A 25,984-nucleotide genomic window follows, 5' to 3' on the forward strand; every position below is an offset into this window, starting at 1 on the left:
TCACTCACAGGTATGATGCATGAGACCGAAGGATCCCCGTTCAAACTGGTCCGCTAAGACGTGATCAGTTGAGCCTAAGACCGGTGAGCAGCGCCCGTTTCTGGACGGCATGTGGTACTCGTGCATCTGCAAGCAAAGTTGTGAAATGGGGTGAAGATAAGACGAAAGCTCTAGCGTTTGCCGCTCGTGAATGGGCCATATTTCAGGAACTGTAAGTGAGACCTTTACGCGTGGAGAGTAGACTGACGGCGAAGCACTTCCTGGTCCAATACACACTGCATCCGAGAGACATGCTCAAATCTTCACGAACAGAGCGCCCCAGCACTTGACGGCAAGCCAGTTCTGTTCACCAACGGCCACAATTTACTATTCTTTTTCAGCAGGCAGGCTCACGGGCATGTCCCCTCGGACCAAGTCTAGGCGCTGTTTCTTGACATCCTTGTGGTCGCGGGTAAATCCGACAAGTGTCAAGAGGACCGCCAGCCCTGAAATAATTGCAGATGCAACCATGCCGCCCCGAAACGCACGCGAACATGCCTGCTGCACCAGGCTATGCAAGCCCTTTGGCGTGTCGGCCCGCGCGCCCCCGAGTATGGCATACAGTTGCGGTGGGATGGGACCAACAATCACCTTGGCCACCTCCTTGTGCAGCAACACACTAAACGCAGCGATGCCCAAACTGCCTCCGAGAACTCTTGCCTGCCCCATAATGCCCTGCGCCGGCGCTGCGGTGTCTTGTTAGCATGTGGTGTGATAACAGAGGGTGCTATCGCAATCTTACCGTATTCTCCCGGTGGAATGTTGACTGCCACAATGGCAGTGGCTGATGTGATGGAGAGTCCACCGCCTAAGCCAGCAAGAGCAATGTAGCCGAGGAGCTTCCCATCGCTGCCTCGCTCGGACAGCGTTGTGAGCAGGGCGCATCCTATGGCCGACAGGAAAGCCCCAACAAACATTGATTCGGAGAGGAAGTTCTTCTTCGAGTTGATCCCTACAGCAACAACGCACCCAAATGCACTCGCTACGAGCATGGGCAAGAGCATCGCTGCAGCGGCCAGGGCGCTTTTGTCGCTCACTATTCGTGCCCTGAGTGGGACAGAGAACAGCAGCACAAAGAGCGGGAAACCCAGCAGTAGAGTAGTCGCAACGCCGGATGCATAAAATCGGTTCCGGAAGAGCGATAGCGGAAAGGCGGGCATGATACGGGACGCCGTCTTGGTCTCAACCGCGTATTGCCACATGAAGAGCGCCGCCCAGCACACAATGCCAACGGTGACTGGGGCGATAAACTCGGCGGTGTGCCAGATGTTGACAGGAGCGACTCCCACGTTCTGAAATGCGAACACAACCAGAACAGCAGCTGCGATAACGAGCGCAGACCCGGCGTAGTCAAACGACTTCCAGGATCGCCGGACTGTGGGAGCAATGTCCTGCTTCCTGGGCCAGAAAACCAGGAACATTGCTGTTGACACCGCGCAAATCGGTCCGCTACTCGCACATTAGCCAAGGTTGAGCCAGGTAGGCACTTGTGCCTGCATACTTGATCCAGAAGATCCATCGCCAAGAAGCATACTGGGTGAGAATGCCTCCCACGATCGGGCCCACGATGCAGGCAACCACAATGCTCACGCCGGCAAGGCCGGCCATATATTCGAGGAGATGGTCAGGGCAAACCTCGGGCAAGATTACCATTGTCAACGAGTAAAGACCTATAACACTCTTAGCATCCGCCCAGTCTATTGCGATGTACATGTAGCACGGGCGGGTATGCAAACCTGCGCCACCAACACCTTGCAAGGCCCGAAAGGCGATGAGTTGCTCCAAGGTTCGCGAAAACCCACACGCTAAGGAGAATGCGAAGAATAGGACCTTGGCTGCCATGAACGCATTCCGTCTGCCCACGATATCAGATACTCGAGCAAAGACAACGCCACAGCTACATTCGGCCAAGGTGTAGGCCAGTGCCACCCAGTTGACAGAGACAAACACTCCATACTCTATCGCGATCGTATGTAGACTGGACGCGACAATGGACGCGTCCATCATTGACAGGAACAAGCCAATATAGATCCTGAAAACAACATACGCATCAGTATGTCTTGGAACAAAAGAAGATCAGTGCGTTATAGGGTCTTCTTACCCAACGCTGAGTAGCCAGAACTGCTTCGGAGGGACAGTGACGGCTTTGAGGTCATTGATTGACGGACTGGCGGAAGATTTTCCAGAGCTATCATGTGGCACTGTGAGCTCTGCAGCTAATGGGTCTTTCATCATGTGCTCCTTGAGAGTGTCACCCGAGATCGGACGTGCTGTGTTGACGCGGCGATGATGATTAGACCTGAGCGGCGGTTCGCTGTCGTGCTTGCGCGAGGTGCAAGCCGATCATGGGCGGGGAGAATGGTCATTGCTCCAACGGCGCAAGAGTGATTTCGTTCCAGTCTAAGAACGACACGACTTTTGAGTCCAAACAGCAGAGACGAGCATCGAACAGTCAGCTCAATCAGTGATCTTTTCTTCACTACAGAGCGCAGAAAGGTAAAACAAGGGGGAAAACGGAAAGGATTGGGTGGTGCATGGACCTCTTGTGAAGACTGAGACACTCAATGAGAACAAATGGGGACACAAAGGCCGTGTCTCACATCGAATGGAACCGTCTGTTGGTTGGAACATCGGTAAATTTGCGGTATGAAGTGGCTCTGGACTTGCGCATGCTACCACATCCAAGTCCATAGCGGCGGAAACGTAAAAACGGAACTGCGAATAGCTTCTTCACGTGGAATAAGAGGACACAAGCGCTTGCCAGACGCACCGCTTGATAATTCGCGATGATTCCGCAAACAGTTTGGACTTTATTGTTGCAGAAGGCCAACACAGGGGCTATAGCAGGGGGCTTGTTGGTGCATAACTGAAACATAGACTTTCTTCTTCCTGGTCCACGCGAAAGGTCATGACATGACTGCAAGACCCGGCCACTACAGATCATGTGCGAGAGTGATATGGGGACGACACAGTGTCTAGGAGGGTTTCTGAGATGAAAGTCCACGTGAGCAAATGTGAGTTCAACGGTCGGACCGCGGACTTAGCGGCCTGGGAGCGAGACATTCGCACTCAGCGCATCCGCGGCTCAAATGTTCTCCTCGATCTTTGCATAAAACGAGGGATTCCCAAAGGTACCGAAATGGAATTGTGTTATAAAACAGTAGTCTACAGTCGTCACTCCATGACGGTTCGCTCTTCCATTTGGCAGCACCGGTCACATCATCCATCTTTGCAAATGAAGCACATCGCCGTAACCCTCTCGGTCGTTGCCGCAGCTGCGGCTATCGGCAACATGCCTCCGTGCGCTGAGAAGTGCCTGTCTGACGCCGTCATCAAGGCTTGTGGGAAAGTCGACTTCAACTGCGCATGCAGCCCGGAGAAGTTCTCTGCCATCAAGAGTGGTGCCGCCCCCTGCGTTATAGGTGCCTGCGGTAGCGAGGCAGGAAGTAGGCTCCTTTGCCCTGTCCTCTCCAGAGACAAGAGTGAGCAGCTTCTCTAACACACAGGGTCACTTTCAGAGGTCCTCGCTGCTGCCCAGGATATCTGCAAATCTCGCCATTGACTGGAGTAGTAAACACGTGTGCGAGCGGGAAGGACGCAGCAATGGATGATGAGAGTTAGGGGCGGCAATGTTTGTGCTTCTCAGAGGTTCTGTATACTTTCTATCTGTCAAGCTTCCAGGGAATCGAGGTTACTAGCGAATGACTCTTTCTCGTATCTCATTGACCCGCCTGGGTTGCTGATACCCGGGGAAAACGAGCGCTACTCTTGCCCTTTGTGATTAAGGGGGAGCACGGCTTGAGGACATACAATGTACACTAAAGTAGCTGGTTGTTCTCCCTGGTCAACTACATGTTACTTAGACGATTAGAGCCCGGATTGTTCGTCTCTCCTACTTCAACACGACCTCCGGTTGCGGATCCGTTTCATTATCCCACGGAAAGCCGTTCTTCCACATGAGCTCACTTCTCGGCTTCTCCGTTGACATGACAACCACACACGAATACTCGCTGACGTTCATGCTGATGATGCGGTAAAGACCCCGCGCAAGGTGCTTGGTCACCTGTATCACTGCATGCTGAATGAGTTCATTGGTCCCGGTGCGAAGAAGGGTGAAGTCCGAGGCGGCATTGATGTTGACGTAGATGACATCCACCTTACAGATGTCAATGTAGCTAGATGTTGGGATAGGTCCGGGCCATGTGGCGGGATTAGTCGAGGGGTCGATAGTGTAGTTTAGCTGAGGTCGGTCTGACATTGTGTAAAGTTCTCTGACGGTTATGTCTAAGTAGAGCAAAGGCGTTCGATTGTATCGCGGCTTTTAGACAAGAGCTGCATTCTCATGACTGAATGGATGGAGTTGGAGGCAGACATTCCAGAGCAGACTGTCCTGTAGTCTATATATTAAACCAGGCTCCATGCCGCCTGCATGGCCGGGCGTAGAACGCCTATGCGCCCGGGCGTCGTTCACGACTCATGGCGTTGAAAGCAGGGCAGCTAGTTGCTTGGGCTCAGCGCTGATAGGTTTGTCTCGTGGAGATGCAGACGCGCGATACCCGATTGACACGGGACACGGTTGCAGATCGCCTGACCAACCGCCCCAGGCGACTGTGTATACGACTATGGATAACGTTCAACTTGCTCAGCGATGGTCAGCTATCTTGAGCGAAAGATGGGAATAAATACTAGCAGAGCTCAGCAGTAATTCGGCATAGATGCGGGTCAGCATTTACGAGTCCGTCTCTTGGGGGCTTGAGCTAGTCTGGTCACGGAGTGCATCATCCAACGCAAGTCTTTTGCCTCTGCCGCCGCAGCTGTCTGACAAGTACGTTAGATCTTTACAAAGTCTCGTATATTCGATACCAAAATCACCTGTTGCCCTTTGAAGATGCTCAAGCCCAGTTTCACATGCTTCAGCTATGATTCCAACGCGAACTCTTACCCTCTGCTGCTACAGTTGCACCAGGCACCTCAGCAGCGGTAGCCTCCCCTTGTAGTCTTCTCTACAGGTAGAACGCGCGCTTACCTGTCTCTAATAACTAGGAGGTTGGGCTAATCAGATGCATATGACGCCAAACGCCATACCAAAGGCGAATCATGCTGGCTAGGTAAACAAGTACCGCGAACCCAAAGACAGTGAAGCAACAGCCTGCAACCTGGAGATAATGCGGCAAGATTAGCACTGAGGGCACCATCCTGCTACTGAAGACTCACGACTTGATCCTGCTTTCCCTGGCCGTCCCCGAGAACGCGAGTTGTATCCCAAAGAAACACTGCGAAACCACCGAGCCAGAAGTAGATACACCACTCTAGCAAGCCCACTGCAGACTGCCAAACAAAGAGCTGGTCCCATAACGGGATTCTGCGCCCGGTACTCGATTGAGAGCTCAGAAGCTCGCAAAGTAAGATGTCGGAGCTGGAGGCATGCTGAATTCGGACGAGAAAGACGCTTTGCTGCATACCGACCGCAACAGCGACAACTCCAAGTAGCAAGCTATTATACCAGGCGATGCGAATCATCGTGAGGGGTACGACGGACATGGTTGATAAGGCAGGCCAAGAAAATGAGCCGACGGCGATCGCGCTCATTATTGAACCCTTTATTTGAAGACAGTGAGCACGTCTTTTTACCAACGCACTCTATTGAGCGTTCCAACTCTGACTTACTATGATCCCAATATGTGATAACTGGGCAAGCATAGACTCCCTCCACTGTCTTACAAGATGACCCTGCTCTACCCTGCTTGGGGCATTCACCATTTCATCAATAGATGCGTACGCAGCTTGCCAAGCCGCCGTGTGAAGAGGGAAAAGCTTTCTCCAGGCATTCAAGGCGAATCCGCCTGCCATTTTCACTGAAAAGCCCCTGGTAATCATGGCTTGCAGTATGCGCAGCGTCTGCCTTGTTCGCATCTCGCTCGGACCATGGGAAGGGCTACAATTTGACCGTGCCTGCATCCACTGGGACTACTTCCCGTAATTACTTCGATCGTTTACGTCACCAGCTATCCCGTCTGTTGGTTGAGCGGGAGTAAGTCGTGATCGCGATATAGATAAAGGGGCGGTTTGCTGCTGTGAGCGGCGTCGGTATCGTGGATCGTTCTGCGTTCGCGTCTGGCCCGCCCAAGGAATTACGTTTATACATCTTGAGAATGTGTTGCACTACGCCAGACGAGGGCAAGGCAGTCTTTCAGCACACGCTGCATCATCTTGCAGCCTAGCTAAGCCTCGACTCATGGCCCAACGCTGGCCGTCACACAGTCCATCCCAGCCACGGAGAAAGTGGAAAAAGGCAGCCCAGACAGTGCAGCTTAGCTGTCTTGTATAGCCACGGGCCGACACGTTGCTGCATCAAGTGACTGCTAAGCGCCCCGGAGTACAGGGGGTCATTCGATCGCGAAGAGTCGAACACACCACATCAATTAAGGAGGGTATCCCTGCAGCCAGCAGTGTGCATTGGGCATCGTGCCAGGCTTGCATATGCCCGGCTGTTCGCCGGGCTACTCGGAGCTGCTCGACTCGTACAACATAAATATGAGCTCATCCGCCCAGCCATGCATGGCCACGTGTATGGCTGGCTGAATCAGATTATACAAAAGGGACATGGCAGAGCGATAATGATTGCCATGGCATGCTGGTGTTGCCCTCCACAATGTCCATATTGGCAATGGAATGACGCTCACCAACCGGCCATCCTACGCGTCGCCCGGCCAAAATGACCTACCATGACGGCAGGCGATCAGGCGTGGTTTGATGGCGGACGGCAAGTAATATAGAGGTAAAGATCGTGCCAGCGGCCATCAACCCGTTTTTAAAAGCAACCGTGTCTTGCGCATCCCGATGCCTCGCATCTTACGACGGTGTGTTTGAGAGAATTCCAAGCCACTGCATTTTGTCCATTGCCTCTTTGACGTAAATTGAAGGCCACCTGCTATTAGCAAGTACGGAATCTGAAGCAATAGCCTCCTGTCATTCTACAACACAGTTCGGGCAGTCGGATAGCCTTATGGCCCTGTCCTAGCCCAGTGACGACGCATATATCCATTTCGCAGGGCGCCACGCGAAAATCCTCCAAGAACCATGGAGCCAAGAACCATGGAGCGCACTGCTTCCAAGAAGCAGGGTGTGGGCAAGGTTCAGGACAAGTCTCGAAAAGCCCGCACTGACAGTAAACTCAACGTCAAAGTAAATGATTCCCTTGCCTGGCCAGGCAGGGACAAGGTCGATCCGCGTGCCCCTTATTACTTCAAGCTGGAGTTGTCAGAGAAGTTCCTCTCAAGCGAGGCTTACAAAGCCAACCATAGCAGCCTGCAAACCCTAATGGCCGAGCTCGCAGCCAAACGCGGCAACATGGGGTTTTACAAGACGGCCACCGATGTTGCATGTCGGATACCAGACAACGCAACCTTTCGACGACAGGCGTGGCTAGTTGGAATTGCTGTGAACCCGTGGAGAGCTACGTCTCAGCGCTCGTCGAGCGTCAAAGAGCGACTGGCACATTGGGGTGTTTACATTCGACCGGCAGATGACCAGGTATAACTTCAGAGCCTGATCTTGATGGTTTGTGTGTATCGGCACTGACGGAGCGGCGTTGTGCTTTCCAGGACGCGCCATATCGAATCTTCGGGATGAACTTTCACAACAGGTACGGCGACGATCTGATCCTCGAGGACGTATGGGGAACCCCCGGTAAAAGCGGAGAAGGCGAATGGAAGAAGCGACTCCGACGGGATGAATTCCAGGTCCTGAGGGACTCCAGCCTCTGTGACGTGAAGATGTTTTTTAGCCTGGAGGAGTTTGTTCTCTACGGTACGTTGGAGAGCCCATCGAGGCCAAAGAAAGCAAGGGCGTCGCTAACACTCAAGTGCCGTCAGCCCAATGGGTGTTGAAGAATTTCGGAGGCCTGAATGCAGAGGACGACAACACGCCCGGCCAGGCCTACTCGTTGCTCCTGGCAAATTGTCAATCTTTTTCGAAACAACTTATTCGTAAGATGAGAAAGGACTTCGGATGGACAAGCCCGAAACGACTGGAACACCGCTTTGTTCTCGGCGATCTCGAAAAGGAAATAAGGAAGGGAATTATTCATGATCTCACGGTCCGCGATATCCGCGCCGTGAGCGCGGTATTGCGAACTAGGTGGACGCCTTTTATTTGAAACAGACGCGTCGGTCCAGTCGCGCTCGTTGTGCGCTTTCTTGTGTCTGACTCTTGCTATGAGAGTGATCGCCGGGTGTAATACACGAACAGGTACCCCGGAACACTCATGACTTTACTCCGTATTTCCCGATGATCCTTGCGTTTCGGGTGCTCCGTTCCCACTGAGGGGAAACACAGCCAGCCCTCGCACAAAGTGTCCATCAATCTGCGCAAAGATAGCTTTCGCGGTGGCTACCAGCTCTGCCGGCGCCTTCCTCGTGACGGCATCATTAAAGGCCACCGCAGCGCTCCGCAGCCCATCCAAGATTTTCCCCACGGCGGAGGTACCAAGAAATATTATGGCCTCAAAGCGTGGCTTTGCAGCGATGGTGGTGTCAATGGCCTTGCTGAGGACGTCGGCGAGCTCGCGAAAGGCGGCCGCAACTGTCTCGGCCTCTGGTACGGTGAGGGGGTCGGCCGCCTCTGCAATCGCAGCGCCATTGTTTGTGTCCTTGGTGAGATTGCCGGACTTTGTCAGGATAGAAACGGCACCGAGGAGACCGCCATCCCAGGTAGCGGTCGTTTTGTCAAAGTCCCTGGCCGCTTCCGTGATGCCGTTTATGGTCGCGATGATGGCGGCCGCGTCAGCGGCAGTAGGTGCGGGAGGGTCGGACGAGGTGGAGTCGTTGGATTGCATAACGGAGATGGCTTCTCGCCAAGGCAATGCAAGCACAAAGGAAGGGACTGATGCGAGCTCCTTGTACAACGAGGTCTCAGTACGGCATTTGCGGCCGTTGGGGGTTGTCGGGTTTTGAGAGACAGTTGGTCCAGCCGTTCGGAACGAGACACAACTTCCCCTTATTAGCCCGGAACGGGATGTCACCAGCAACGTCAACCAAGACACGTCAGTATTAGCGTCTGCACCAGCTTCCAAGACAGTGCGCCCCGCAATTGCGCTTCGTCGGGGTCATGCTCCAGTACTCGTACATGCAGGGTCCGCTCTAGGTCCTGACATGTGGTGCCCGCATGAAATCGACGAGGTTCAATGTTGGATCACTCCCCAGCGCCCACTATTGCAACCTCCGGGGCTACGACGCTACCAGTACGATGATGCCTGCCCATATCGACTGAGTAGCCGCTCGCCACATGCCTTCAAGAGACTAGCCAGAGGAAATACGACAGACCTTCCACCCAAGCGCTGCTCGCAACATTACTCTGGGTAGGCCTGACTATCACAGTTCAATTCCTCTGCCCCCCCCCGTTTGATCTCATGTCGTGCCGCCTCTCTCCATCGCTTGCTGCTACTGCTGCACCGTCCACTGCGCAATTTGCACCAGAATGTCTTTGGCCTCACTCTGCGGAAAGTCACGAATAGCCGCGATGGCCTTCTGCGAGTAGTCGTATGCCAGCGCATACGCCATGGCGATGCCATCACTCCTCAGGACCATATCTCGCGCCTAGTGCAGGACATTAGCAAGTAGCGTCAGGAGGTCGCGGTTTAGACTTGCCTTCTGGACATCGCCTTCGTGCTGGAACTTGCGACCGATAAGCACACCCAGCTCCGGCATCTGCTTCCAGGCAAAAAAAAGAGGCGCTGTTGCAAGGCCGAGCTCGAGGTCTGCTCCCGCCGGCTTACCCAAGTCCGTCCCGCTCCGTGTGTAATCCAGAATGTCATCGACTACTTGGAATGCCATGCCCAAGTTTCTTCCATACGCGGTCGCCGCGTCAACCGTCTTGCTATCCGCATCGCCGAGCAGTGCTGCCGCGCGACTCGATGCGGATATGAGACTGGCGGTCTTGAGGTACGATTTTTGGAGGTAATAGCATAGCGCCTCCGCCGACCACTTTGGGTTCGGGTCGTCGTACTGTGTGTTTTTGAGCTGCATGAACTCACCTTCCACAAGCTTTGCGATGGCTGCGGATACCAGGTCCATGACCTCTGGATCGTGTAGACCAGCCAAGGCCACGCAGGCTCGGCCTAGGAGAAAGTCGCCAGCTAAAGTGGCCATCTTGTTCCCGAACTCCAAATTCGCCGACGGCAAACCCCTGCGAGAGCTGGCATTGTCAATCACGTCATCGTGTAGCAATGAAGCTGTGTGGATAATCTCGACGATCTCGGCGAGCCGTCTTTGGGTTGGGAGTATGTCAACCTCGGCGGGTCGGGGCTCTTCTAGGTAGTTCTTCTGGCCAATTGGCACAAGAGGTGAGCCTGGAGATGGCGGTGATGGCGGCGGCGATATCAATGCGTCTTCGTGAAGTCGAGTTGTGCCCAGGAGCTCACTGATCTCGGCCACCAATGTGTTCACGTCGCTCTCCCCGACGGGATGATCCATGGTCGGTGTATCTGCTGGAGTGGAACGATTAGACGTCGGTTTCGTTGTCGGCTTCGCAGACTGGAAGGCCTGTCGACAATGTACGGTGGCCTGGCTCATGAGAAACACAATGAGCGGCCGCAAGTGCTTCCCTTCTGCTCGAGAATAATACTTGGCAGCCCCGTCCAACCATGGATGGCTGGATCCGATGAGTTTTCGGATGTTACCGGGCAGGAGCTTCATCTCGTCGGTTGCGGTCCTCCAGACGTCGACCGTCATGGTGTTTGCTGCAGGCAGTTTGATCATGTTGGCTGATTCGTCTGTCTGTGCGCCTCGGTACAAATTTTCAGAGAATATTAACCAGGCAATGCCGGGACAAGATCACTTGTTGGTGAGAGCATTTGAAGGAACAGCTAAGGCCTTGGTGAACTTGGCTTCCAACAACGAAGGGAGGGGGTCAACGAGGGTATGGCTTGCAAAATACAACAGAGATCAGCGCATGTCGACATGGCTTTCCATAAACAACCAGGTTTCTATCGTGACACGAAGGGATCTACAGGTGACGTTAATTGCCAAGTGAATCACGGCTGGGTGTGTTCGGTGAGGCGTTGGTCTGTCTCAGACACCAGTGTCTAGCAGCAGGCAAAGATGGCAACAGGCAAAGGGCATGATAAAGATTCAGCAGTTGAGAGGGGATGAGCGGTTGCACAAACGCTGGCGTCAGCGTAGATGTACGGCAGTGAGGGAACATGAAGCTGAAAGTGTGTCTTACTGGTGATGCACTCTGTTCGTCGTGTCTAATGAAGCTACGAAGCTCATGTAGCCATCTGGGCCAACTTGTCGTGACACTTCTGCTGAAAGATGGCACAACGTTTGCGCAGCCGAGGCATACATGATAGACATAGCCAATCTTACAATTGAACCCTTCTTTCCGACGTCGCTTTGTAATGGAGGTAATAGTCACTTGGTAGTTGACATGTGCGTAGAAAGTATGTGTGGCTTTAACAACGGCCAACCCGCAATCGTCGGCCCCCGTATTCTGTGCAGGCGCGTGTTAGTGTGACCCGGCAGCGGCCCGCGCCGAGAATAGACCATTCCCATGCCGGAGCCCATGCCGGAGCCCATCATCAATGACGGAACATCAGCAACAGAGCTTCAATTTACAACGGCTTCGAGGGGGATACATTGTCACTGTGCAGCCACGACGGGTCTCTCCACTGCTCATGGACAAGTGCCACACTTCCTTGGCTTACTGTAGATGTGGCTTTGCCTACAGATTAGCCAACCCCGATGCCGCCTGGCGACACACCTGGCCTGGAAGAAACTTGGTTGATCCATGACAGCGTGAGACGATGCACCTGCCTACCTACATCATGTACATTTTGAGTGAGTTAGTAGCAACCCGTCATCACTTGTCGGCTTAATACCACTACCGCCGGCGTCGTTGTTCTGCCGCCAAAAAGACGAAGCGTTTCCGCGCGCAGCGCATGACACAGGGCCTCTTGTCGTGATGCTACCACGCAGCACTCGAGTTTCACCAGGCGCCCGCCATGATGCACCCCTGAAGCCTCGTCCCCTCAGATGACTCTTGCGCATTCCCCAGCGTCACGCCCCCTCCCCCGCTCGCCCTGCCCAGCACAGCCGAAAAAGCGGCCGCAGGCCAACAAGCTGGATGACCGTCCGGGCTGGCTGGCTGGTTGTCTCTCTCCTTCATCTTTCATCCCCATCGCATCTCATCTCATCTCATCTCATCCGTCGAGACCATCATCTCGCTCCCCCTCATCCTCCCCCGTCAATCTCGTCTCCCGTTTCCCCCCATTGCATTGCTCTGCATCCCCAGCGGCCCGCCATACCGAGTCATCACAGTCCTCTGCTCAGCCCTGGCCGTCTTTCTACCTGGTGAAACACACGCCATCACGACGTACACAGCAAAGACATCATTTCGGTCTCGCCCGTCATGGCCCCGGCAATCACGACGGCCGTCTTGCCGGCCAAGAAGAAGAAGAAGCAGCAGTTCCGCCCGCCGCACCTGCGCAAGAACCCCCAGCCCGCACAGCCGTTCAACCCCCCGCCGTCACACCCCTCCTACGACTCCATCACCTCCTCCTCCACCGCGCTCGTCCCGCGCTACCTCTTCCGCCTTCACACGCCCTCCTCCAAAGGCGAGACCACCACGCGGCACGTCGCCTCCGCTGCCGCCGCATCCCCGCGCCGCCCGCGCTCCTCGATAGCCCGGGCCGCGCGGCGCGACATCTTCGCCGCCGAGCAGTCCTGGGCGGCCGACGCCCTCGCCAACCACCTCCTCTGGCGGAGCAACGGCCCGCTCACGCACCACAACCTCGTGTCCTGGTCCTCCTCGCTGCTCGTCGTCCTGCAGCATGGCCTGCGCCGCGCCCAGTCCAGCCGCGGCGTGCCCGACTTGGAGCGCGTGCGCCTCCTCGTTGTCGACACGCGGGAGCTGCCGCATGGCGCCTTTATCAGCGACTTGCGTCTGATGGCGGCCTTTGCCCCCCACAGCCAAGACCTCGCTGACCTGCATCGGCTGCGCACGGCGGCGACGCACGGCGGCGAGGTGTTCTACTTTGGCGAGTACCTTAGCCAGGGCTACCTCCGGGTCGAGGGGTGTGCCCGCGAGACCAGCCTGCAGCGCATGGTCGACTGTCACCTCTTCAAGCTCTGCCCCGGTCTGGCCGACCGCAGCGGCTGGTCGCGCTGGGCCAAGCGCGTGATGGAGCTGCGCCGGGCGTACGACGTCGCCGGAGGCAGGCCGCAGCTCGTCGACACGGGCGTGCGGGACGTGCGCAGGGCCGTTGTCCTCGCCAGCAGCTGTTTCGGCGACGATTACGCCCTCGTTATTGCCGCCATGGTCCTCGCTCTGCTGCCTCGGGACGTTGCGGTCGGCGGACCCGTCATTACAGGCCTTCGCAACATGTTTACAGGTTTGTGAATCCCCCTTCCCTCCATCCTTCCTACTTCTTTTCTGCGCCATGAATGCGGCAAGACGGCATGCTGGGTGGTCTTTCACAGCTCTGTGGCCAGAGGTTCGCTGACTTTACTCTTTCTTTCCTAGCGGCTGAAATAGGCTGCCTCAAAGGCCGTGTTTCGCAAGACCATGGTATGCCTGAGGTGTCGCAGTACCATGAGATTATCATGGGCCTGCAAATGGCAGGTCTGACAGACCTGCCTAGGCACGAGGGCACAGCCCGGAGCCTGATAGCGGCACGCAAGCCAGCACCGGCCCCAGACTCGCCTCCTGCGCGCGTTGCCTTTGTTCCGTTCTGTCGGACTGAAGCACGCCCACTGGAGGACAGGTCAGATGACGATTGGGAGTTCGTGCCTAGGTAGGCTGGGCAGTCTGGTCTCGCGGACCGATGAGACGAGCGGGAGTTCGCTGGTTGACGAGTCGGTGCCGCGTACCCATGATGTTTGGTCGCGTGCATTACAGTGATACATCCTTCCAGGGATGTAAGTCGACAGGCAAGCCCGTGCAGGCACATAGGGTCCATGTCGTTGGGATATCAAGGCACAATGGTTGCCATCATGTACTACTATCAAAGGACGGCGCTCGCGCAGTGATTCAATGCCGTTTCCACGCCTAATGCCAATCCTGTCCAATAACGCCTCCGTTGCCCCCGCTACGTAATGCTTTGTCCGTTGCCGTCCCTCAATGTCCGTGTTTAGTCCTCGTCATCCGTCATCTCCATCATGCTCTCGCCCTTGTCCTCGTTGTCGAGCAGCGTCCGCCGACGCCCGACCCTGCCCTTGCCCTTGTCCATCGCGGCGCCCCCGCGTCCGGCCCGCCCGCCGTTGAGCTTCTGCGCCGCCTCCAGCTTTCTCGCGTCGAGCTGGTGCTCAAACTCGGCGAGGTCTTCGGCCTCGTCCTCGGCGGCGCCGTCGATCAGGGCCGTCTCCTCCAGCGCCTTGTTGAGGAGCTCCGTGGCGATGCTGTCCTGCGGGTTGATGGCGAGAGCCTGGTGCAGAACGCTCACAGCTTCCTCGGGCCGGTTCTGCTCCATTAGGATGAGTCCCTTGGCGCTGAAGATGGCGGCGTCCTTGCCTCCTAGGCGCAGCACCTCGTCGAACTCCGCCAGGGCTCGGTTAAAGTGGCGGAGGCGTCGAAAGGCGTGTCCCAGATTTGTCCGCGCCGAGAGCCACGCGGAGGGTTCGCTGTCTATCTCGTCGGCAATCTTGAGCGCGGCCGTAAAGTACTGCACGGCCTCCTTGGGCTTATCCTGGTGGTACTTGACAATGCCCATTTCGTTGAGCAGCAGAGGATCCGTCTTGCATAGCCCGTAGGCCGTCTTGAGAAACTCTTCCGCAAGAGTCATGTTGTTCAGCGCATGGTTCTGCATGCCGAGGAAAATTTGTGGGAGGTGTGTGCCCATGAACAGGCGCGCTGCTGTCGAGTACGCCGAGATGGCCTGGTCGTGCTCCCCCTCAGCCGCAAAGGTGTGCGCGAATCCTATCCAGGCCGGTCCAAAGTGCGCGTCCATCATGCTCGCTTTGCTAAAGTAACGTCGGGCCTCTGCAATTTTGTTGATGGCAAAGTAGTAGATGCCGACGGCGAGCCAAGTGCACGGCTCTTCCGGGTGCGTGTCAGCCAGGTCATGGGCCACGAGGAACAGCAAGTTCTTCATCTTCAGTTCGTACAAACACGCCAGGTGCACGGGGTATATGGTGAAGTTGTACTTGTCGTCTTGGAGGATGGCGTTGGTGATGGTTAGGGCGTCGCGGTACCGGCACTGCGTGTAGAGCAAGTCGGCCCGCGCAAGCTGCAGATCGGGGTTAGAGGCTAGGTGGTAATGTGTCGACAACGAGTCATACGCCGTCTCGAAAGCCGCCGGGTTGCGATACTTGGACAGCCGTGTCGTGTAGAGCATCTTGGTAAAGTCGGCAGCCTCCTGGGACGCCGACGCATCGCCAGCGACGGAGATGGAGTCGAAGTCGAGGCTCTCGAGAAATTGCCACTCCTCATCAGGCGACAGAAGGGAATTCGTCATGAGCTGCTGGAACGCCTCGAAGCAGCGCACATCGATGCGCACCGCGTCCTTGTAGCACTCCTTGGCCCTGTCAAAGGCATTCTGCTTAGCGTAGCAGATGCCGCGCAGGAAGCACATGGCAGCCTCAAACCGCCGGTTCGCCGCGCCTTCTTCCTCCTCCTCATCTGCCGCGCCGCCTGCGTCGTGCTGCTGGTGGTCTCCGCGGCGACGCCCATGCCTCGACTGGGGAGCGGCCTTTCTCTTGGAGCTCGGTCCGCCGTTGGATATCAGGTGCGTAGGGTTGCGCTCGCCGAGGACGGCAAGAGCCTCTTCGAAGCGGTTCTGCTTTATGAGGCAGTGCCCGGCGAGGTATCGGCAGGAGGGGTTGCGCGCGACGAGGTCCTGCTTGGCGAGGAAGGCCTGCGCGCGCGTGTAGTTTCCGGTCGCGAAGTGGACTTGGGCGAGCCAGAAGGCATCTTGGTCGTCGTCTAGAATGAAGAAGTGTCAGCATATGATCGACTAGGACAAAATGAAGGTTTGGGTCACGCACTCGTCAAGGCCAGCAGCTTGTCGCCTATGAAAATGGCCGACTCGTACTGGGCTTTGTTGAGGGCATCCTGCCTCCACTCCCGCAGGAACTTTTCCATAGTGCTGAGTCGTCAAACATGTGCTGCGCCGAGAATGAAGGGAAGAAGAAGAGGCGCAAAGAAAAGGAGTACGAGTGCGCGTGCGTCAGGTTTTGTCCATCGTCTCGGCGTGGCCGTGGACAGCATGCGACCAAAAGTCGGAAAGGTGAGGTAGGTTGTTTGTTTAGACGCGGGTCGGAGCGGCGGACCGAACCAAATGGATTGAGGCGCGTCGCCTGGCGCTGGGTGGGCAGCTCAGCTCTGGCCCAGTTTGGCACAGTGACCGCCCCGGCAGACGGCAGAATAGCGGGGTAGCTTTGAGCGCTCGCAGATGGGAAGTCGCCTGGCCTGGGGGCTCTCGGCGGCTGGACCCCTCTAGGCGCAGGGCTCCACTCACTTCAACGTCAGGGCGGGCATGGATCAGTGCTCCTGCGTGCCCGGGCAATGGAGCAGCACAGTGGAGTTTGGTCGCGCCTGGAGGGTCGACAGGTGGGGGTTTCCGGTAGCGTCCAATGGCGGAACCGGCAAAAAAAGTTGGGATTGCACTTGCCCTCTGCGTCGCCGATACAGGCGCCGCCGCAGCCACCGGTGACGAGCCGCTCGCAGTCGAGTCCAGACTTCACTTCACTTCACTTCACTCCCCGTCTGTGCATACATTGATCAGCATCGCCCACCGCCTCTTCCCCATCAATATACCCGAGGGCCCCCTTACCGACCAGTCAATTGCTTCACAATCACAGCATCAACCGAACAGAAGAGCGTTAAACACAAACATAATGGGCTCCACGGCCAAACTCCGCGTCGCGGCGCTCGCCCGTGACACCAACGAGACCAAGATCCAGCTCGCCCTCAACCTCGACGGCGGCAAGCTGCCCGCCGACACGCACCCCAAGCTCCTCGAGGCCACAGCCGCCCACGCCTCCCAGTCGACCAGCTCGCAGACCATCTCGGTCAACACGGGAATTGGCTTCCTCGACCACATGCTGCACGCGCTGGCCAAGCACGCCGGCTGGAGCATGGCCCTCAACTGCGAGGGCGACCTGCACAGTATGCCCGCCTGCCCGCCTATACTCTCCCAGCCGTCCAAACAGAAGACGTTTGCCGAGAGAGTGACTTGTCCTTGTGCTAATTGAATGCGTTCTAGTCGACGACCACCACACCGCCGAGGACTGCTGCATCGCCCTCGGCTACGCCTTCAATAAGGCCCTGGGTTCGCTGACGGGCGTCGCTCGCTTCGGTTACGCCTACGCCCCGCTCGACGAGGCCCTCTCCCGCGCCGTCGTCGACCTCTCCAACCGTCCGTACAGCGTCATCGACCTGGGCCTCAAGCGCGAGTGGCTCGGCAAGCTGAGCTGTGAGATGGTGCCCCACTGCCTGCAGAGCTTTGCTCAGGCCGCCCGCGTCACTATGCACGTCGACTGCATTCGCGGCGACAACGACCACCACCGCGCCGAGAGCGCCTTCAAGGCCCTTGCCGTGGCTATCAAGATGGCGACGGCCCAGGTCAAGGGCAAGGAGGGTGAGGTACCCAGCACAAAGGGCACGCTGAGCGCGTAGAAACCGCGGCGGATCACTCCAAGACGAAGACGCAGGAGAAAGGCAAGGACAAGGATAAGGAGGATGCGCAAGGCAGCTTCGAGCGCCCAGCAGCATCACATGGCGTGGCAAGACACGGGACTGGAAACAGAACAAGACATCGCACTGGAGGCGGAACAAGGCGTGGCAATGGAGGCGGGACAAGACACCGCACTGGAGACGGACCAAGAGACTAGTCTCAGGATGGGAGAAGCGCATGGACCCGAGGCGGAACAGATGACAGACTAAAGTGACGGGCATGACGATTTGTATCTCTATTAGTAGTGCTATTAGCACCCATGCAAAGTCTAGCCGCACAGATTCTTTGGTGTGCAGGAATGGGACGGCAGCGGCGTGCCGTATATTGCTGTCATTGCTGTTGTTGCTATATTTGCTATCTTTACTGCCAGCTGATGTGTTTTCGGGGCTCCCGCGCCGGTCCAGGCTTGCGCACCTTATTTGTGTGTCGCGAGTCGGGCGCCACGGGTTTAAGTAGACAAAAGCTGGATGCGGAACATCTGTGCGGCTAGAATTTTCTATCTGCGCGAACAGCACTACTCATCTTTAACGCCTGCGCCGCCGACACATTGCCGGCGCACTTTATCAGATCCGAAGCGACAACACATGTTCTACTTGCTTCCTCATGTCCTGTAGTCTCCGTTGATGGTGACATAATCGTGGCTAAAGTCGCACGTGTAATGGACGGTGCTCTTGTCGCCTGTGCCCAGCTTGACGAGGATCTCGAGGTCCTCTGCCTCGAGGATCTCGCTCGCGCGCTCCTCGTTGACAAGCTCGGGTTCGCCGTTGACGAGCAGCTTCAGCTCGGCGGAGCCGTCGGTGGGGACGAAGGAGACGTTTGTGCGCTCGGGGACGATCTCGGGGACTTCGTTTGGGGGTTGACCCGGGGCCGAGATGAGGGAGTAGCCGGCGGCGCAGAGGATGCGGCCCCAGTTGGCGTCCTTGCCGTAGAGAGCCGTCTTGACGAGGGGCGAGAGGGCGATGGAGCGGGCGATGGCGCGGGCCGACTCCTCGGAGGCGGCGTCGACGACGCGGATGGTGACGAACTTGGTGGCGCCCTCGCCGTCGCGCACAATGTACTTGGCAAGGTCGGTGGCGAAGTCGGTGAGGACGTCGCGGAAGGCGGCGTAGTCGGGGGACTGCTCCGAGGCGACCTCGTTGCCGCCGGCGGCGCCGTTGGCCAGCAGGGCGACGGTGTCGTTTGTGGAGGTGTCGCCGTCGACGGTGATGGAGTTGAAGGAGCGGTCGACGGCGTGGCGGAGGACGGTGGTCATGATGCCCGGGGCGACGGGGGCGTCGGTGGCCAGGATGGTGAGCAGGGTGGCCATGTTGGGGGCCAGCATGCCGGCGCCCTTGGTCATGCCGGCGATGCGGTACTCGATGCCGGGCGACGAGGGCAGCTCAAAGGCCCGCGACATGAGCTTGGGGAAGGTGTCGGTGGTGCAGATGGCCTTGGCGCAGTCGAGCCAGTGGCGGTGCGAGTCGCCGGCCTTGTGGTACGCCGGCGGGATGTGGTCGACGATCTTTTGTATGGGGAGCCTGTGTGCATCATCGTCAGCAACTTGAAGCTCCTCCAGAGCAAACAAATCAGGCCCAATGGGCGCAACAATGGGTGGTGCAAATCATACCTCTGGCCGATGACGCCCGTGCTCATGACAATAGTCGAGTCGGGCGCGCCGACGCGCTGGTCCAGCGTCTTGGCCATGCGCGCCGCATCCTCCAGGCCTCCGATGCCGGTGACGGCGTTCGCGCAGCCCGAGTTGACGACGACGCTGCGCAGGCCCGCGTTTCGCCTGCCCTGGAGCACCTTGCGGCTGAAGGTCACGGGCGCGGCCTGGAACTTGTTCTTGGTGAAGACGGCGGCGGCGGCGCAGGGGCGGTCCGACGTGACGATGGCGAGGTCGGGCTTGCTCGTGTTGCCGGGCTTGACGCCGACGAAGATGCCCGCCGCGGCGAAGCCCTGCGGGTAGGTCCCGGACGTGGGCACGTACTTGACCTTGGACCCCGGTATGGAGCCATTGAGGCTCGAGTATGCGCGCGAGAGCTTCATCGCGACCTGGGGGGGAGGGAGTGTGTGAGGGGTGAGAGGGAAGAGATGTCCGGGGAGGAGGAAGGGGGAGGAGGAGCTCGAGGCCCGCGAGCTACTTTTTTTAATGCTTTATCTGGATGAGGGCGCTGCTTCGTTCCTCGGCGGCGGCGGCGGTGGTGGTGGTGGTGCGTGCGTGCTCCGGATTCGGGTGAGTCAAACCGGGGCCCCCAGCACAGCAGAGCTCGGCGGGCGGCCGTCGATGGTCCGGGGACAACGAGGGACCCATATCCCACTATGCGCTGTAAACCGCTAATACCTCACTCGACCTTGAGGTACCTGGCATCACGGGGGCCTCCATCGTGAGTGAATTGCAACGGCACCAAAGTCCCAGACCATGTCACGCGGGGTCGAGGCATTTAATCCATTGGCAAATGCCGCGTGAGGCGAGGTGGCATCTAGATCTTGCCCCCTTTTTTGCCTGTATTTCAAATCGCCAATTGCCCTGGTCCGAGGTGTTTGTCGCCATCCTCTGGAAGCGAGCGATGAGAGGCCCGCCGCCGGACAGCATGTGCTTGGGAAGGCCACCGGCTCGGATCTACTTGCGAACCTTCTGACGCAGATTGAGTTGAGTAATGTCGTCCCATTTGGCGCTTCCGGCTGTGGACATGGTATATAATAAGGGCGGTCCGACACCGTCTCATTGGACCTTGCATCCGTCGCGCTTTCTTGGGCGATCCTGTGGCCGTCGCAGCATCCATCACGGCGCGAATCGCGCGAGCGCTGGCCACAGGAACGGAAAGCCAGCGACGCCCGCAGGTCCTCCAAGCTACGGCATGCAATTCAACCATGGTGGGAATTGCAAATTCGATCATCTATTTCTCCCGATCTGCGCTCTTACCTTTATCGCACACGCGTGCAGCGCGGTGGTGCAACACTGCCCCCTGTCACTTACACATGCAGCTTCTGGAGCCCTTGCAAGTGAGGCTGTCACCCTGCATAACAAGATCCAATCCAAGATGCAGTGTCCAGGCAATAATATTCCACTTCCGGTCTTGAGCCTCAGCTGGCCGGGATGCAGCCACGGCGCCAGCGTCGGCCGGCCTATAAGTCGCCACCGCCTGCCCATGTAGTCGTAAGGCACATCTTCAGCTTCCTGAATCCTCACCGTCTTCAGGCAGCTCGCCGAAGCGCAGTAGACAAAGATGGGCGTTGGGTCCTCCCCAGCTTCTTCGAGCATATCCGGCGCTGCGCAGACCCTCTTGACCAAGTCGGAATGCGTTCGGTTTCCCAACATTTACGAGTTTGTGTCGGGTAATGGCGCCCCTTGTGATGGCAAAGGTACGCCGCGCGCTCCTCTGCGCATGAGACAACCAAATAGAGGATACTTATTTTCCGCTTGAGAAGCCCTAGTTCGTTCCGTCAGATTTACGCAAGGACAGGCCGCCGAATTCTGCGCCCTCGTTGCCACCTCGCTGGAGCCCACGCACCCTATTCCGGAACGTAGTGATGCCGGGACAAGAACCGCGGAGCTCATCATTGTTGAAAAGGCCGATGCTGCTGTCCTAGAGCTCATACTTCGGGATCGAGTTTCCAAGAGAGACCGCCCATCCTTTCTCAAGTGTCTAGACGACTATCTCGAGGACCAGCCGTCCTTTAACTTCTCAGATGTGAAGCGGCAGCTCGCTCCGTTGCCCTCTGTGGCGTCCAAGCAGCGGCACGTCGCCTTCAAGTACGTCACGGCGAGGGAGTTTGACCGCCCGTTTCGCCTAGAGTATTCGCAGGTCCAGCAGGCGGGGAGAGCGGCGGGCGCGTGGAGAATCGGGAGGACGTGGGGGCCCATGAACCCGGTGCAGCGGCACGAGACGGACGGTGTGACTTCGCAGTTTTGCCCGCTCGCTGTGACGCGCACGCAGGCGGCTGTGTGGTTCAACGGAGACGAAAATGAGCCCTGGAGCTTTGGTGAGTCTGGCGTCTTATGGATCGTGTGCCAAGAGAGACGGGAGTCGCAACTAACTCTGGCCTTGGTAGGCGTCATCTTTGTCGATGAGCCGCCGCGCATGGCAGGCTTACCAGGGAAGCTCAGGCCGCCATATCACGTCATCGAAGGCGAAACGTATTCCGGGTACCAGTCTCCGGCGGAGCTCCTTCTTGAATGTATGCGTCGCAACGCCAAGCTGCAGAGTCTGGACATTCCCAGCCCGCTTGTGCTGGCACAAGTCCTGTACAGGCTGGTCGGCTTCGAATGGACGCTCCTGATTTCTTACTACACGCGGGATCTCAACTCCATCGAGTGGGCACTTCAGAACGGCAGAGGCGACCACGAGTACAACACAGAAGATCTCAAGGCTGCCATGCAAACCCTGTTTCTGAGTCGACGCCGTATCCCCTGGTATCGAAGCCTGCTCCGGGAGCAGTTGAGTTCGTGCCAGCCCAAGGGCCGACTTTTCTGGAGCACCGCAAAGAACATTAGTCTAGAAGCAACAGAGAACACTAGCACGGCGTCGGAGGAGATTGCCGACGACTTCAGGCAGCTCGAGTACCTCATGTCACAGATGCACGACCGGCTGGACGCCAGCATGGCTCACATCATGGGCCAGACGACCATCCTGGAGGCACAGCGGACACACGAGCAGAACCAGATGACCCTCCAGCAGAATGAGATTACGTTTGCGCAGAACAAGACACTGCTCGTGCTGGCTCTGGTGGGGACCTTTTTCCTGCCCATTAGCGCAACCGCCGCCGTCTTCAGCATGGCTGGGAGCTGGGCGCCGGGGGAGAGCTCGTTTCCGTTGTTTTGGGCCATCAGCATCCCTCTTTCCTTGATATTGGTCACTTGCTTCATGTTGTTTCAGTATTGGGGGGCGCTTAATCGGCGGGTGAGAGGGAGGGGCGGCGGCGATGACAGGGCTTACGAGCTGGTGTAAGTCGGGGCCGTTAGCGATGAACATCACAGAGTGGACGATACAGCGTGAATACGAAGCAAACGATGGAGCATTGGATGGAGTCAGTCTACTTGCGCCTGGTCCCTGGCTCGGGGATGAAGAGAGCCGGAGGTGTCATCAGATTCAGAAGTGGCCAAGGCACTTAGAAGACGAGAGGGCATCTGGGCCAAGCCAAGAGAGCCAAGTAACTTGCTCCACGTGCATTGTCAGAATCCAAGACGACGGTTTTGTATCACTTCCAGGTTGTCAGCTCAGCCACAGACGATACTGTATCATGTCAGCGAACGTCAGGTCCGGTCAATCAACCAGGGGAGGCAAGGCAACCTGAAGCTGCTTCCCAAGGGATCAGACAAATGAGCTGTGAATCACAGCTCGAAATGACACCGCCGCCAGGCACAAGCGTCTCCAGGCAGCCTCAGCCGCTCGGGAGGAGCCTGGTGCTGCCTGGACAAGTGCTCCAGTGCCGTGCCTGAGCCAATCACTGCAGGCGGCCCTGGTGTGCGTGCCTGAGGACGAGGCTCCACCTGGCCCAGGCCCCCCACCCATCCGGCCAGGCTATAAAAGCGGCTCCTCCCCTCCCTGTCTTTCAGACCTTCTTTTCTTCCTTTCCTCTCCATCCAAGTGCACGGGCGTTTTCCTTCTCCGTGAAGCGATAAGCTGAGAGAGGAATTTTGCTAGTTGAAAACTATACTATGACCACTCCTCATTGGGTTCGCCTGGTGAGGGAATTTTTGGAACCTTTTTCTGGCGACAGTCGTTGGCCTCATTCTTTCATTGCGGCTCGGTTCTTTTGGATCGACGTGAGGAAGGAAATTTGCTTGATGTGTGCGCGTGTTTTGAGGCCACTCGCGATGCGATGGGCACTGGCTGCGGAGGCGTGGGACTGTGATGCTGCATGCGAAGGAGACGCGACGCGTCTAGAGAATGGCCTTCACTGTCGAGTCTCATGTTCGTGCTTGACGTCAAGCATCATCGAATGCTACATCGCGGGCATCAAAGCCGCTGACGCGTGTGTTTATGGCTGTCCGTGAAGAATTGCAGCTCCATAGCGTCACAGATTTTTGCCCGTCAAAGCATTGCATTGCATTTTTTTTATCTCGCGCAATACTCCAGCAAGCCACGACGTCGTCCATGTCCTGGGACTACAATGTGCTGTCGCCGTGCTTGAGCAACTTGCTTCATCGAAGCATCAGCGGCGTAGCTCTCGTAGACGTGGTGCTCGTACGCGCTGTTTGCGTTACCCTAGATCCGCCGCAGCTCTCCGAGACCAAGACGCTGCCAACAAACACATCATTCCAGAGCCTGTTCGTTTACTGCAAAAGGTCCTGCTCAATTTCCAAACCAAAGACGGCCTGCTGAAGCTGTCACGACCTTGCAGCGTACTGTGCGTGGTACGTAGTGCCGACGAGCTGTGGGAGCGGCTCGCAAAAGTTAGTTGGTGGGCGCACCTGCTGCACACTGCAGTTAGCGCGGGGCAGCCCGTCCCCAGTCTTGGGTGGCCCATCATTTTGCAGTGACTCAAACTCTACCGCCCAAACATCGACTTCGACTTCAGCCTTACGACCTTGCGTCGCCAATCGAAGCTTGTATCCGCAGGTGCATAATCCCGATCTCCATGCGAGTGTCATGTGCTCTGTTTGCCTAACACTTCCAGCAGACACATCATCCACGAGCGGTCCCTCCCATTGCGCCCTGACTCGATTCCACAACTACCCCTCGCCGCGACAAGACTCCCGCTCCTTGACCTCGAGCACGACAGCAGCAGCGCGCGTCTCATGGCGAACGAGACAGGGCCGTCTCCTCCCGCCGCGGGAAACGCGGCAGGGGAAAAGAAGGAGCAGAATCAGCCGGCCAAGGCCCAGCCCGCAGCGCAGGGCGAGGCGGCGGCCGCGGGGGAAAAGAAGCTCTCCAATGCCGAGCTGAAAAAGAAGGCCAAGGAAGAGAAGGCGGCGAGGAGAGCGGCTGCAAAGGCGACGCACCCGCCTCCGCCTCCAGGCGCACAGGGAGGCGCCTCGGATGGCAAGGGCGGCAAGGGCAAGGGCAACAAGCAGGATGGCCATCCCGCGGCGCACCACCACCGCGCGGCGTCCAAGTCCGTCTTGCCGCCTCCGGCCATCAAGGACAACAAGCCCAAGATCCCAGAGTGCTTCAGCCACCTCTCCATGGCGAAGCGGATACCCTTCACACAGGCGGACAAGGATGTCCACCCGGCGGTCCTGAGGCTGGGCCAGCGGATGGCTTTTTGGGTCATCCCCGACAGCCTCACGAGAGTGGAAGCGACGCTGCTGGCGTTTAAGAAGGTAATGGCCGCATCTCCTCGCGAATCGCGTTGGCGCATGGCACGGCTGACAATGCTTTGCAGGTAATCACCGACTACTCGACGCCTCACGGGGCCACCCTGTCTCGGCACTTTACCTCTCACGTCCTCAACCCGCAAATCGAGTACCTCACGGCCTGCCGCCCCATGTGCTTCTCCATGGGCAACGCCATCCGGTGGCTGAAGCTCCAGATCAGTAAGATCGATATCGACCTCCCCGACTCGGAGGCCAAGAAGCTGCTGTGCGAGTCCATTGACAACTTCATCCGCGAGCGCATCGCCCTCGCCGACATGGTCATCGAGGAGGAGGCCGCCAAGATGATCACTCAGGACGAGGTCGTCCTGACCTACGCCCACCACTGGCTCGTCGAGCGGGCCCTGATCAGGGCCAAGAAGGACGGCAAGGACTTCAAAGTCATCCTCATCGACGACCCCTTTGAGCGCGTGGGCCTGGCCCACGCGCAGAGGCTCATCAACGCCGGCATCCGCGTCATCTACGCCACCGACTTTGGCGCCCTGCGGACGAACCTGAAGCAGGCGACGCTCGTGCTGACCGCCGCCGAGGCCATGTTTAGCAACGGCGCCATGTACGCGCGGGCCGGCACCTGCGACCTCGCCGTCAACGCCGCCGACTTTGGGCTGCGCGTCGTCGCCCTCTGCGAGACCATCAACTTCACGGAGCGCGTCTCCATCGACTCGCTCACGTACAACGAGATCGACCCGGAGAACTGTACCGAAGAGGGGTTCAGGCTCCTGTTTGACACGACGAGGGACAAGTACATTACCGTCGTGGTGACGGAGCTGGGCAACACGTCTGCCAAGTCGGTGCCGGCTATTCTTAGGAAGCTGGAGGAGCTGTAATGCGTCGTGCGTCGCGGGAATCTGGATGGACCATAGATGTACGGCAGCAAGGACAGCGTTTGAATGCAGCGTTGGCGCAAGAATGCCAATCGTAAACGCCGCGTAATGCTCGCACTTGCCATTGCCACCGTTAAGAAACGTCGTGAA

General features: G+C 57.5%; 9 protein-coding genes across 9 annotated transcripts; 4 read left to right on the forward strand and 5 right to left on the reverse strand.

Moving 5' to 3' along the window:
• Positions 1 to 294: 294 nt before the first annotated feature.
• Positions 295 to 1,460, reverse strand: PLICBS_009530 (uncharacterized protein; the record flags this gene model as incomplete). Its single annotated transcript, XM_065601661.1, has 3 exons — positions 295 to 300; positions 394 to 725; positions 782 to 1,460. The coding sequence occupies 3 exons, from the start codon at positions 1,458 to 1,460 to the stop codon at positions 295 to 297; spliced, it is 1,017 nt and encodes a 338-aa protein (XP_065457733.1).
• Positions 1,461 to 3,931: 2,471 nt separating this feature from the next.
• On the reverse strand, positions 3,932 to 4,297 carry PLICBS_009531 (uncharacterized protein; the record flags this gene model as incomplete). The annotated part of the gene is made up of 1 exon (XM_018325140.1): positions 3,932 to 4,297. One exon carries the CDS (start codon positions 4,295 to 4,297, stop codon positions 3,932 to 3,934), a length of 366 nt encoding a protein of 121 aa, XP_018176534.1.
• Positions 4,298 to 8,311: 4,014 nt separating this feature from the next.
• On the reverse strand, positions 8,312 to 10,769 carry PLICBS_009532 (coq1 putative hexaprenyl diphosphate synthase; the record flags this gene model as incomplete). Its single annotated transcript, XM_018325143.2, has 3 exons — positions 8,312 to 9,029; positions 9,484 to 9,635; positions 9,696 to 10,769. The coding sequence occupies 3 exons, from the start codon at positions 10,767 to 10,769 to the stop codon at positions 8,312 to 8,314; spliced, it is 1,944 nt and encodes a 647-aa protein (XP_018176537.2).
• A 1,678-nt stretch (positions 10,770 to 12,447) lies between these two features.
• PLICBS_009533 (uncharacterized protein) lies at positions 12,448 to 13,437 on the forward strand (the record flags this gene model as incomplete). The annotated part of the gene is made up of 1 exon (XM_018325144.2): positions 12,448 to 13,437. The coding sequence occupies one exon, from the start codon at positions 12,448 to 12,450 to the stop codon at positions 13,435 to 13,437; it is 990 nt and encodes a 329-aa protein (XP_018176538.2).
• Positions 13,438 to 14,167: 730 nt separating this feature from the next.
• PLICBS_009534 (anaphase promoting complex subunit cdc16) lies at positions 14,168 to 16,116 on the reverse strand (the record flags this gene model as incomplete). Its single annotated transcript, XM_018325145.2, has 2 exons — positions 14,168 to 15,957; positions 16,020 to 16,116. The coding sequence occupies 2 exons, from the start codon at positions 16,114 to 16,116 to the stop codon at positions 14,168 to 14,170; spliced, it is 1,887 nt and encodes a 628-aa protein (XP_018176539.2).
• Positions 16,117 to 16,871: 755 nt separating this feature from the next.
• PLICBS_009535 (imidazoleglycerol-phosphate dehydratase) lies at positions 16,872 to 17,652 on the forward strand (the record flags this gene model as incomplete). Its single annotated transcript, XM_018325146.1, has 2 exons — positions 16,872 to 17,142; positions 17,240 to 17,652. 2 exons carry the CDS (start codon positions 16,872 to 16,874, stop codon positions 17,650 to 17,652), a joined length of 684 nt encoding a protein of 227 aa, XP_018176540.1.
• A 659-nt stretch (positions 17,653 to 18,311) lies between these two features.
• On the reverse strand, positions 18,312 to 19,738 carry PLICBS_009536 (uncharacterized protein; the record flags this gene model as incomplete). The annotated part of the gene is made up of 2 exons (XM_018325147.2): positions 18,312 to 19,227; positions 19,317 to 19,738. The coding sequence occupies 2 exons, from the start codon at positions 19,736 to 19,738 to the stop codon at positions 18,312 to 18,314; spliced, it is 1,338 nt and encodes a 445-aa protein (XP_018176541.1).
• A 1,308-nt stretch (positions 19,739 to 21,046) lies between these two features.
• Positions 21,047 to 22,641, forward strand: PLICBS_009537 (uncharacterized protein; the record flags this gene model as incomplete). The annotated part of the gene is made up of 2 exons (XM_065601662.1): positions 21,047 to 21,055; positions 21,157 to 22,641. The coding sequence occupies 2 exons, from the start codon at positions 21,047 to 21,049 to the stop codon at positions 22,639 to 22,641; spliced, it is 1,494 nt and encodes a 497-aa protein (XP_065457734.1).
• Positions 22,642 to 24,434: 1,793 nt separating this feature from the next.
• Positions 24,435 to 25,837, forward strand: PLICBS_009538 (uncharacterized protein; the record flags this gene model as incomplete). The annotated part of the gene is made up of 2 exons (XM_018325148.2): positions 24,435 to 24,959; positions 25,022 to 25,837. The coding sequence occupies 2 exons, from the start codon at positions 24,435 to 24,437 to the stop codon at positions 25,835 to 25,837; spliced, it is 1,341 nt and encodes a 446-aa protein (XP_018176542.2).
• Between the last annotated feature and the right edge of the window lie 147 nt (positions 25,838 to 25,984).

The sequence above is a fragment of the Purpureocillium lilacinum genome (assembly GCF_023168085.1).
Source record: "Purpureocillium lilacinum CBS 284.36 DNA, scaffold_7, whole genome shotgun sequence".
Classification (NCBI taxonomy): Eukaryota; Fungi; Ascomycota; class Sordariomycetes; order Hypocreales; family Ophiocordycipitaceae; genus Purpureocillium; species Purpureocillium lilacinum.